Raw genomic sequence first — 11,920 nt, 5'->3', positions numbered from 1 at the left:
AGAGAAATTACATATGTATGAATGAATCATTTCCTGGCAGAAGCTACAAAGCGAGAGAGGTTAGTCCCTATGAGTGTAGCTTCACTTCTGGAATCAGGTTTTAAAAATAAGCACAGAGACACGGTCCATCTTGTAGACAAATTTAAAGTATCAAAAGTTCAAAATGCTAATTTATGGAAATTATCAATTTCTGGCAAGAGTATAGAGAAGATGGTTTAGCTGTACCCTGAAAGAAAAACTCAAATGCACTCAGTTTATGTTTGTTTATTATTGTAACATTTTGTTTTTAACATCAAACACCGCACCAAAATATGAGCCATTCATCTTAAGACATCTTTACCATAACTAAAGAAGAGTACTGTACTGATGTTTACAATTTATTTCAGAGAACTGAAAACTTTTATTAGTGATATTGCTGTCTAATAATCAAATACTTCATCATCAGCTGAACATAATTAAATTAAAAGAGCAAAGTTTCCCCTCCCTTTCTTACCTTCAAACCAAATCAAAAAAGTAATTTTTCACCTGGAAATAACACTTATTTTAACCAGTTTTAAATAAAACCCAGCATGCTCTAAAACATTGGAAAACAAGGTTTCCCAGAGTGAATATGATACTTGAAAAGATAAAACTCCCTGGATGAATCCATTTTCACCAACTTGCAAAAAAGAGAAAGTGCTTATGTTTTTTAACCATTTCTTCTTTCAAAAGGCCTTGCTGTACCTTCAAAGCAACTAGAGAAGGGCTGTGTGCAGGCCCATGGTCAAGTGGGCTGTTCAGGGCAGAAGCGCGTTCCATTCACTTAGTCACCTTTACTCCTCAGTTGGTCTCCCTATGACCTTTAGCAGCTTTTGTTTTAGGACATCACACTAGTAGGTTTCTTTTTCCAAATGAAAATTCTATGCAGATATGTTTAAACACAGTGAAACAATACTGATCATGGCGCTAAGTGTGCATGCTCCAAGTCCACACATGTACCTCACACAGCCTGATGGAGAGCAGACATTAACTTCCACAGCAGTACAAGCTTCAACACATGAAATCAGAGCGAACACTAAAGTTAGACTGAACTGGAAAGAGGGAAAGGGGCCATTTCACCAATGGAACAACTGACACAATGACTTAGAAGAGACCCATCTCCTTGCAGCTGTCCCTGTGACATTGCTCGTCACTGACGACAGTGTGAGGTTGATGCTTCAACTTGTCATCCTAAGAGGTTGTGTGCAAACACACTCAAGGGCATCTCTCTTTCACAGAAAGAACAAATGTCATTTGTACCAAATGGCAATGAATTTTTCAGCACAAACTTAATATTTTCCTAACATTACGGCAATAGTAATCATCTACTTTCAGCAAAAGGGACTCCTTTAAACAAGGAAAAAGACTCATGGTTATTAGCCTACGTACCCACTGGATCAATCTGCAGCAACAAAGTCTAGGGCTAATAGACAGAGACAAAAGGACCAGCCACCCTCAACACAAGCTGGGAGATCCGGACACTAGGCTGGACTCTCTCAGAAGGTCTGTGTCCAGAGAGAAGAGCTTGTCAAGGAAAATGAACTAGTCAAAAATTCTGTGAAGGACAACCTAAAAAGAGGATGCATATTAAGATTTTCTGTACCACACATATGCAAAGAAATCCTACTAAGCGCAGATTAAACACATAAAGCTCTCATTCTTCCTCTAAATCAAAGGCAGTTCAAAGGACACACTGATGGCATCTATGAAAAAAGAAAACATGGATGTTTTACTAAAATCTTAATTCACTAACTGGGCAGAACTTCATATAAACATACCGAGTTCCCCTATTTACTATATATAAATAAACTCATTAGACATTAGTCCTTAGAACTATGTAAGGGGGAGATTTGAACTGGAGAAAACCTGTGTCATCCCTTCTCTTGGAACATGTGCCTCCAGGGTTTGCCACTGAGAACTGTGTTCAAGGGGTTTCAACACTGTCTCTATATCCAACAGCACTAGGAAAAAATAGCTGTAATCAGTCAGGGCCTTTCAACTCTCCAATCTGGAAAAATAGTCATCCCTGTTTCTCTAACTCTAGATCAGTGTTATTTTGGGTGGGCAAACTAAAACAAGAGAAGTTCCCTGAGAAGACTGCAGGGACACACAGGAGTTGGAAATGAAACTACCTTAAGAGCATCTACAGCTCCCCCTCAGTTTAGGAACCACTGCTTCCCGTATTCTCCCCAGTGGAGGGCTATGACCTGGGGCCATCTCAAGTCCCCTGAAAGCCTCAAAACAGTTCTCCTGATGTTAACACCACAGTGACTGTCAACACCCAGGAAATCACAAACACCGGAGGGGTTTCTGGCACACAATTCTTCCCTGCTATCTATTCCAACATCTGACATGAGCTCATTACAACTAGGCCAGTACATGCAGCTGCCATGTATATTTTAGTGCAAATGCATGAGTATCCCTTTGTCCCCATGGGGTCTCAAAGGGTAGCCTCTGCACTTGCCAACCACATAAGTGCCCCAGCTGCCAGAGGAGTTAGAAAGCTGGTATGGGGTCACTGTGGAAGGGCTAATTGTTCAACAGGCGCTCCAAGACTCCTTTCTCACATGGTTTCCATAGACTTTAATATAGGGTTGTAATGCCAAAGCCAATGCTACTGGCCAGTGGCCTTTACACGAGCTTCACTGTGCTTTCCTGACTAATCTAAAGAATGGCATTTCAGAAATCCTGTTCCAAAGCAAGACACCTAAAGCCCCATCTCAGCCAGGCAACAGGTATAGAACAGAAAAATGGGCTACTACCAGGCAGGACCCACTGCAACTATATATCTATATTTCTGCATTGGTGTTTTTTCTTTGTTTTAAAACTCAACATCCCACTATTATTCCAGACATCAAATATAAATCTATTCTTTAGCTATGTCTAAGAAATAACTTAAAGGCCTCTCATCATACAGTAGTCACAGTTAAGAAACTGATTATCCACGGGGATTTTCTCCCCAGAAGCTCATGTTGGTGGGGCTGGGCTCAGTGGCTCTGGTGCATATGCCCACCCAACTTGGCACAGTGAGCAGCTATCCTATTTCAGTGTGCAGAAATAGAGGCGCCCAACGGAGAGGTGTGCATAGGTGGTTTTAGCCAGCATCACTAATTGGACCTGTGGCAGTTCAGGGGACCCTGACCCTCTGAAGAAAAAGCCCTGATTATAGAGAAACAATCTCAACAGCTCAGTAAAAATTGTAACACTTTACTTTGTGTAATGTTTTGGTCCATTCTTTAACTTCTGTTTTCTTCCTTTTAGTTACGCAAATTGAAGGAGTGCCCAGCACACAACTCTACAGGAAGCACTTGTGAAGGCCCACGTGTGACAGAGCACAGGGCTTTAACTCAGGCTGAGCCCCTCTCTCCTCCTTCCGAGGGCTGAGCAATGGCCTAGGAAGGTGAAGGAGGTTGGCCATGCCAGCTCCAGGGGCCTGTCCCTGCTCTGGAAAGCAGGTGAACAGCTGTCAGCCCTGGATCCTTGTCCACAGGAAGATAGGTCACTTTCCCTGCTGTGAGGAGAGTGACAGCACCTCCCCCACCCCCTTGCCACAGGTGCCACTTCAGGCCAGGTCATCCAGGTCCACATCAGGGATTGGGTCTCGCCAGTAGCAAAAGGAGCTGAACTCTGGGCACAAAAAGGCAGAATTCTGTTCTTTATCGAGAAGTGGGAACACGTGCTCCACAAGCTCACTCAGCCTATGATACCTAGGAGAAGGATTGGGGAAGAGATGCAGATTGTTACTTCAAAATCAAGATAAGGAAAAGCTCATGGGCTGTAAAGCAAGTTATTCAGATTTCTCACATAGGCAGGTTCAGAGACAGGCCTCAGTCCTATCCCAGGACACAGACATCCTCTTACACATCTGGGTAGTCAGGGAATATTTAAACAGCTATTATAGAGGAGAAAACACCCAGAGGTGTATCTCTGATCCTCCAAAATAGGTCTGATCTCAGTTGTTATCTATGCCCAGCTGCAACTGTGACTGCGCGGTGCAGAGAATTGGGAATGCACTTACGATGATTTGTTTCCTTTGGTCCTTTCTTGTATTAATTCACCCTTAGGGTTCACGGTGAATATTCTACAGTCTGGAACTCCAACTTGTGTGTAGGCATAAACATCCTGCAGAAGAAAACATGGAGAAGACATTAGGAGAAGCCTCACTGGTTCCTTGAGTCCGAAGCACCGAATGAATAGAAGACTACAAAAAACATGTGGCACTGAGCATATAATTTTGCCATTGAAACTGAGTTTTAGACAAACCCAAGCTAGTGTATGGTGCCAAACCCTGAGGGTGTGCAGGAAATCAGATAAACTGGGTAGCCATGGAGAAGCAAGGCCTTTGATCAAGTTATCAGATAAACCCAGAAGCAACACCTTTGGTACATCTGAGATGTGGTGGCCCCAAAGGACAGGAGGCAGTTCAGGGAAGTATTAACAAATGGTGGAGTCTTTACACTGTGGTTCTGGGATGGATCCAAGGACATGGCTTAGAACCATGAAGGACATGAGGCAGAGCTGCCTGAGGAAATGGAATTGAAACTGCAGAAACAAAGAGTGTCCTGTATACAATTCTGGGGCAGATCTATAAGTCCCTATAGGACCTCCCCAACTGCCATGGAAAGGTGGAAGAGATCCAGTGAAAACATTAAGCAGAATGAACATTTCATCTTGCTTACAACAATGGGTTGAGAATTATGACATGACATGGCTACACCCTACAATGTAAATGATCTGAATTTAGCCTATGTCAGAGTCTGGGTCCAGAAACTTACGTTTGGACGGTTTCCAAAGGCAGCATAGAAGGGTTGCTTGGATGGGGCAAACAGGTTCTTAATATCATTTAGACATTCAATTTTGAACTTCTCTGGTTTCTTTTCTATCACTTCCCTAAGGAAAAAAATATAAATACAATCACCAAATTCAAAATGGTAAGTTTTCCCTAGCATGTGTTCCTGAAAAGATTTTAGTGCTCAAAAAACTCCCACTTTTGGCTGCAAATTAGTGCAGCCACTCTGGAAAGCAGTGTGGAGATACCTTAGAAAACTTGGAATGGACCTACCATTTGACCCAGCTATCCCACTCCTCGGCCTATACCCAAAGGACTTAAAATCAGCATACTACAGAGATACAGCCACATCAATGTTCACAGCTGCTCAATTCATAATAGCCAGACTGTGGAACCAACCTAGATGCCCTTCAATTGATGAATGGATAAAGAAACTGTGGCATATATATACAATGGAATATTATTCAGCCATAAAGAATGATAAAATTATGGCATTTGCAAGTAAATGGATGAAATTGGAGAATATCATGTTAAGTGATATAAGCCAATCTCAAAAATCCAAAAGACGAATGATCTCACTGATAAGCGGACGATGACACATAATGGGGGGTGGGAGGGGGGCAAGAATGGAGGAAGGAGGGACTGTATAGAAGGAAAAGAGAGGTGGGAGGGGTGGGGGGGAAGGAAAAAAATAATGGAATTAATCAAACATCATTACTCTATGTAAATGTATGAATATGCAAATGGTATGCTGTTACTCCATGTACAAACAGAAACAACATGTATCCCATTTGTTTACAATAAAAATAAATTAAAAAAAAAAGAAAAATAAAAAACCCCCACTTTTATAAACCCTATGTAACTGGTACCCTTCTTTTTCCTCCTTTGCCAGTCAAATCTTATGACTGAAAAATTTTGATGGAGTTTAGGGTTGGAGAAAACTTTTCATCACCATATTTGACAGCGACTGAGTCAGAATGCTTTGAGTCAGCCAAAGAACAGAAATGCAAAAGCTCTGAAACAGACCAACAACCTGTAAGAGTCCAATATTTGTTCTCATACATACTGCTTCTGACCCCTGCCCACAAGCACTCAGGCAAACCCAGAATTCTTGTTGGAGAGGTACCTGTGGAAAGCGGAGAACAAGCTGCTGGGGGACAACATCAGAGGACCCCGGGGCAAGATTGTGCCCTTGTCATTGACCCAATGCAAGTAGCCACGGGTCATGTCAGCCATGCCAATGGCACGGGCGGAACAGTACAGAAACTTGTAGCCATTCCTGGAAACAAAAACGAGAACACATCCTGTGTAGTCCAGGTGTTTTGGCAAAAGGAATAAAACTATTCTTTTAGTAGATGTAAATAGAGTTCTTCTTATTTACTATGAAAATCAAAGTTGCAAATTTAGCAAGAAACTAGTTAGAACTGTAACAATTTCACCTTTACATGGAAAGCACCAAGGGGAATAATGGAGATATATGGGATTACAGATTAGGCTAAATTTAAAAGTACTGGTCTAATACACAGAGCATCTAGTCCATGAGAGCTAAGACACAGAATGGACAAAAATCTTGAACTATCTTTAAAGTATCTGCTATAAAGGAAAGACACAAAGGATCTGGTTTATAAGGACAACTTGCAAGATGCAAACCATTCTGTAAGACAAGAAGCAAAATTACACATGGGTAACTGACATTCAAAATTTCATATTCTAGCTAAAAAATAATTATAGTTATGATGATAGATATGGGTGGTGCCCCAAATGCATAGTATTGTGAGAATTAGCTGAGGTAATACTTGTAACTTGGAGGTAATACCTGTAACTTGGTGCCAGGCACACACAGCTCAAGTGCCATGAATGGTGGCAGAGCAGAATGCCTGGGCCATAAACATGATTCACTATGGGCTGATGATTTATGCTATTTTTCTACAGTTCTTAAGCAAAGCAAAATTCTCTCACTAGACTGAGCTGACACATGGGAAAAGATACTTACTCATTGATGGAATGATAAAGCTTTGCTATACCCTGATGAGTCCAGTCTTTACCCAGTTGTGGGAGGATCTGCCCCAAAGCATCAGACCTGAGAAGAGGGTGTTAACAGAAAAGTTATTAGGAACATACAAAACATACAAAAGCCAAGAATTTTCCATTTCATTTTCTATTTGATTAGCAGTTAAAAAACACTGCGTAGGGTTGCGGGTAGGAGGACACTCTATAAAGCTAATTCATTACAGCCTCAGACAATAGTCTGCCACCCTCCAAACACTCATGAGGCACTTCTAAAAGTGGAGTCACAAAAGAGCCAGGTGTTCATTTTCAGAGATAATTTACAACCACAAATCCTCTTATTCTCTCCCTTAATCTACACAGTTTTTATTTATTTATTCATTTTTGGTACCAGGGATTGAACCTAGGGGGTGCCTAACCATTTCCAGGTGAAGAACCCCTCACTCCGCCCTGCCATGTACACTAACTGTTTCTCCTTGGGCATAGGGTTGCTCTCTGCTACCTATAATGGGCTTCAGCTTACTTGGTTATTGTTCCATCAATATCAGAAATGATGATCTTGTCATTCCAGTTCCACAGGTAAATGGTACCTGCACAGCGGCAGGTACCTTGATACTGGGTTGTAATACTAAACACAATATCATTGGGGCCATCATGGAGCTTCAGTTTTGCCTTTTATAAAAATAAAGGAATGAAGAAAATCAGTAGAAAACTAACAGTTTGGAACAGTTTAAAAACTTATAAAGCAGTAACTGGTGTTTCAGGATTCTAACAAATTCAAAGAGGGAAGTTTGGTGTAGCACATAGTCAAGCCCAGAGCTTAGCATGCTCACAAGGTGGACCAAGAAAGCCACTGCTTGAGTAGTGTTCTGGGTTTCCAAAGATTTCTCCAATACTGCCCCTCCCCTGCAAAACAGGCCTCTATACTCTCCTCCCACACTTGAGATCACTGTCCTGGACATAACCATTTCATACTATAAATGGGTCAAAGTGATAGGTAGGAAATAAATAAAGGGGAAAATTTGTATCTGAAATGTCATTTCTCTGTTGTGATTACAAATAGTCAGTATGTGGCCCAGTGCTGGGATAGCTGTATAAAACTCAACAGGGAAACACCCTGTATTTCACTGCATAATCATTGCAGATTTTATGACAAATTTTTTTGTAAGAAGTGCATTATGTGAAGCTTTGAAAGAAAAAAAGTGCTGGTATTACTTAGATATCATTTGAACTGTCTTTGGTGCAAGATTAGGACACATGGAATATTCTAGAATATGTGTTCATATGGTGGCTTCAGTTATGTGGTGATACATGGCATGTTAAAAATTCTGATCCCTTAATTCACTCCAGAGATTGAAGCAGGAGGTCTAGGTGGTGGAAGCTGTAGGACCATATGTGTAGTGTGTGTGTGGCTGGGGACTGGGTAAACAGAAGTGGAAGCATATAAAATTAAACAGTTACTAAGGTAAGTCCTACTGGATTTGCATGGATCACAAGAGACTCACTATCTGGTCTGAGGAGAGTCGGAGAGACTTCTTATATGAAGTTGTGCTGCTGTGGCTCAGGGTCTCCGTGGCTATGGAGTCCACTTTGATCGATTCTTCAAGCTCTTGTGACCCCTCATCACTGGATGTGTCATCCTCAGTTGGCCTATTTACATCAAAACAGTTACTGAAGAGGCAGCATGGGGTTTTACTGACAAGAGCTTTTCATCAGGACCAAGAAAATAATACAGATATCCTTCAGCCTTTCAAGGGATGGCAAGAATTGTTTCCTCTGCCATTCTCCCAGTTTCTTATGTCTGATATCTAGCAATGATAAGGCCACCTTTCTCTTCCCTCTCATAACTGGCACTCAGTTACATTCTAGCTTTGACTAGTTACTTTCTGGTATAACCAGTAAATGCTGTAAGGTCTACCCACTCCTGTTGTCAAGGATGTGTATGTTTCAAAAGGTACAAATAAAAGATTTGTACTGGGTTATACATTTAGTACACTGCTTAAACTGGGTTAAAAATAGCTAGTAGTATTTTAAATAGTCATTTGAAGAAGAGGAGGGTAAAGAGCAATATAAAACTCTGACCCTTAAATAGGAGTTAAGAGAGGGGACTGAGGAGAGAAACTGAACTAGGGAAAGTACACAGATGGAAAACATTAGAACGGAGCACAGTGTGAGCAACTCTTTGCAGGGCCAGCTAACTCAAATGACCAAAGGAAATGACTACACACCCAAACCAACCCTTCAGATTCTTTTTTATGTCTCCCTTTGGTGCCTGATAAGAAGGAAGAATAACAAGATCACCAAGGTCCCATATTTCGCAGCACCTAATATCATGGCTCTGTGACAGAGGCAAGGTATTTATAAAGTAGTGGTGAGTATTATTATTCTAAGCTGAGAACAGTTTTTAGGAAAGCAGTTGTCACTTGCTGAGTGGTGTTAACGACCTACTTGATGTTATGTATGTCTATGGGAGAAAGATGTTTCTGAGTAAAAGTAAACAAATTGCCACAACCAGTTCCTATGCAATGGTCAAATGAGTAGCCCAAGTGCTAAGAGTGGGAGGAAGAAAGGGGCACTCCACCTGGCACTGGCTGGCTCCTCAGTGCTTGATGGCAGGTCGCTGGTTGGCGGCACCTCGGACTTTCCCTCCTTAGCCTCTGGCAGCTAAAATACAAAGATAATAATGGCAATGTGCAATGTTTTCCCTATAAACAAGCCAAAATGAATCAGCAGCCCTCTCTAGGAAAAAGAAAAACCGGAATCTACAACTTCACTCTACAGAAACACTTTCTCTACTTTGAGCTAAAGGACAAAAACCTGAGACAGAAGTCATGTACAGCCACGTAAAAAACTGTCTCTACAGAGCCAGAAGTAAAAACAAAAAATTTCAAAAGGTGCCAAGTAACAAAATATAATGCTCCAAACTAGTTGTTAGGTCCCCGGCAGAGATACAGGGACTGAAGAACAGCTGGCTTCTCCTACTGGGAATAGCTCAGCACCTTCAGTAGAGATGGATGTCACTGAGGTGACTGATGTGGACATGAACTAGGTTCAGACAGAACTATGCTTGTAGTATCTGAATAATAGGTGACAAACCCAGAACTGTTTATCAGGCTTTGGGAAATAAAAACTTGATGTACTGCTTGTTGAGTGTGGTTCTCTGAACAAACCTATTCTTCTGGTGCTTTGTTAAAAGAGCAGATTCTGGTTATGTGCATGTGGGGTTGCTCAGAATAACCTTTTGCTAACGTAGGAAGTGGAAAGAACATAGGCTCTGGAGTCCTACGGGGTTAGCCAGGCTCCATCCCTTACCAGTTCCTTGACTTCATTTAACAATAGCACCTCTTTATGCTCAAGCTTCCTTAAAGTAAAGTGGTAATGTAAACACCCCTGGTACTGAGCTGTAGCAAAGGCTGTAGGTAACACAGGGAAAGGACCCAGCTGCTCAAAAATGGCAAAAGAACACTATCTAAGAATATTTTCTTGTGTGTAGCAAAGGTTTTTGAACAAATGATCCACTTTTTCTCAGTCCATGGAAATGATTACCTCTGGGTCTGTTACCTGCTTGGTCATGCTTTCTCTCTTACGCCAAAACCACCAGCGGCCAGATTTCTTTGGCATCTTGTCTTTAACCCAGGACTCGACTGTGGCCTGGAAAAAATCAACTTGGGTCAGCCTGGGCAATCTGTTGGTTGTAAAGCACTGAACTCTTCTCTCTAATCAGCCTGCAGAACCAGTGCCTTTTTCTGGAACAGGAGTGATGTTCTCCATACCTCCCAAACTTCTCTAGTGTTTCTAATATCTCTTAAAGATGGAAAAGGTTCAGCTTTGGTGGCAGCAGGCTTTGTGGCAGTTCTGTGGTGGGAGGCCTGGTGGTCTGGCTAAGTAAGACTTTAGGGTCCTGTAGGCCAGCAGTTCTTTTCCTTTAACTTTGGAACATATGAGGATATGAGGATTAACTAGGCTAATGACATCTTGGAAGACAGATGAAAAACAAATTTTGAGGTTCTACATAAATGGGTGTCCCAGCCACAAGCTGACCCAACCACGCTGTTGTAACAATTTGGCTGCTCACCTCACCTTCTTATGAAAGTTATTTCTTCCTGTATTAATGAGGGGAAGCTTTCCCCACACCCATTCATTCCATATTTAACTTACAATTAATAGTCTCTGAACTTTTTATTTCCCCTCTGTGCTAGGGATCAAATCCAGGGCCTCCCACATACTAGGTAAGCACTTTACCACTGAGCTACATTCCAACTCAAATCTCTGAACTTTAATATGTAATCAGAAACTGGCATAAATATCTAATAAATATGTCAAAAAAGTACAGCCCAACCAATTTCCCAGATTTGGGGCAGAAGATAATTTTGGCAGGCACATATAGCCATTTGGACCTTTTATGTTAAATTCATAAAAATTTGACCCATATCTGTTTAGAAATATAAATGTTAGGATTTAGATCTTTAATGCAGCCTTAGCTCATGTGTTAAGCAAAGAAGGAATTTTCAGAGGTAAAATGATCACGTTATGAAAGTTGCAGGCTCATTAATAAATTATTCCATATGACAGATTAATAATTTGAACTACTTGTGGTAACAGTAGGTACATGGGGCATAGTTGAAGGAAGCAGGTCACTGAGTGTGTGACCCTGGACTTTTATCTGTCCCTGGCCCCTTCCTGTCTCTCTGCTTCGTGGCTGCAATGAGCTGAGCAGCACTCCTCCAACACACAATTCCACCTTGATGCTCTGCCTCACCACAGACCCAAAGCATCAGAGTTGGTTGATCACGAACCAAACCTCTGAAACTGAGTCCCAAATAAAATTTTTCTCCTCAAAGTTGTCTCGTTAGGTATTTTGGTAATCAATGATAAGTTAACACAACACATGTGAATTTTTTTTTTTTTTTTTTAAAGTACCATATGCTGTGGATGTTTTTGAGCAGGCCCCAAATGTAGATCACTCACCTTAGGCAGACTCTTCTGAAATACTTGCAAGCTAAGGATCATGGGGGCAGCCAAAGCCCAGTTATAGTAACTGTGAGAAACAAAAATGGTGCAAAACCATTACACTGAGTAGGAGAGAAGCAAAACAAGTTGAGAAGA

The 11,920-nt window shown here is 41.4% G+C and overlaps 1 protein-coding gene across 4 annotated transcripts in view; it reads right to left on the bottom strand.

Annotated features, from left to right (window-relative positions):
• Nucleotides 1–248: 248 nt before the first annotated feature.
• The window catches only part of Lpin2 (lipin 2), an 82,951-nt gene continuing 71,279 nt past the window's right edge, over nucleotides 249–11,920 (bottom strand). For 3 of the 4 annotated variants that reach the window (XM_047525883.1, XM_047525884.1, XM_047525881.1), the window contains exons 11-20: nucleotides 11,783–11,852; nucleotides 10,361–10,465; nucleotides 9,396–9,478; nucleotides 8,320–8,464; nucleotides 7,338–7,486; nucleotides 6,801–6,887; nucleotides 5,934–6,086; nucleotides 4,794–4,908; nucleotides 4,037–4,140; nucleotides 249–3,725 (exon numbers count right to left, since the gene is read on the bottom strand). In XM_047525883.1, coding sequence (XP_047381839.1) covers nucleotides 3,581–3,725; nucleotides 4,037–4,140; nucleotides 4,794–4,908; nucleotides 5,934–6,086; nucleotides 6,801–6,887; nucleotides 7,338–7,486; nucleotides 8,320–8,464; nucleotides 9,396–9,478; nucleotides 10,361–10,465; nucleotides 11,783–11,852 — 1,156 coding nt within the window. In that variant the 3' untranslated portion in view covers nucleotides 249–3,580. The remainder of the gene's footprint in view (nucleotides 3,726–4,036; nucleotides 4,141–4,793; nucleotides 4,909–5,933; nucleotides 6,087–6,800; nucleotides 6,888–7,337; nucleotides 7,487–8,319; nucleotides 8,465–9,395; nucleotides 9,479–10,360; nucleotides 10,466–11,782; nucleotides 11,853–11,920) is intronic. The other variant, XM_047525882.1, reaches the window with a different exon arrangement.

Source organism: Sciurus carolinensis, chromosome 15 (genome assembly GCF_902686445.1).
Source record: "Sciurus carolinensis chromosome 15, mSciCar1.2, whole genome shotgun sequence".
NCBI lineage: Eukaryota > Metazoa > Chordata > Mammalia > Rodentia > Sciuridae > Sciurus > Sciurus carolinensis.
This window is presented reverse-complemented; position numbering and strand designations above follow the sequence as displayed.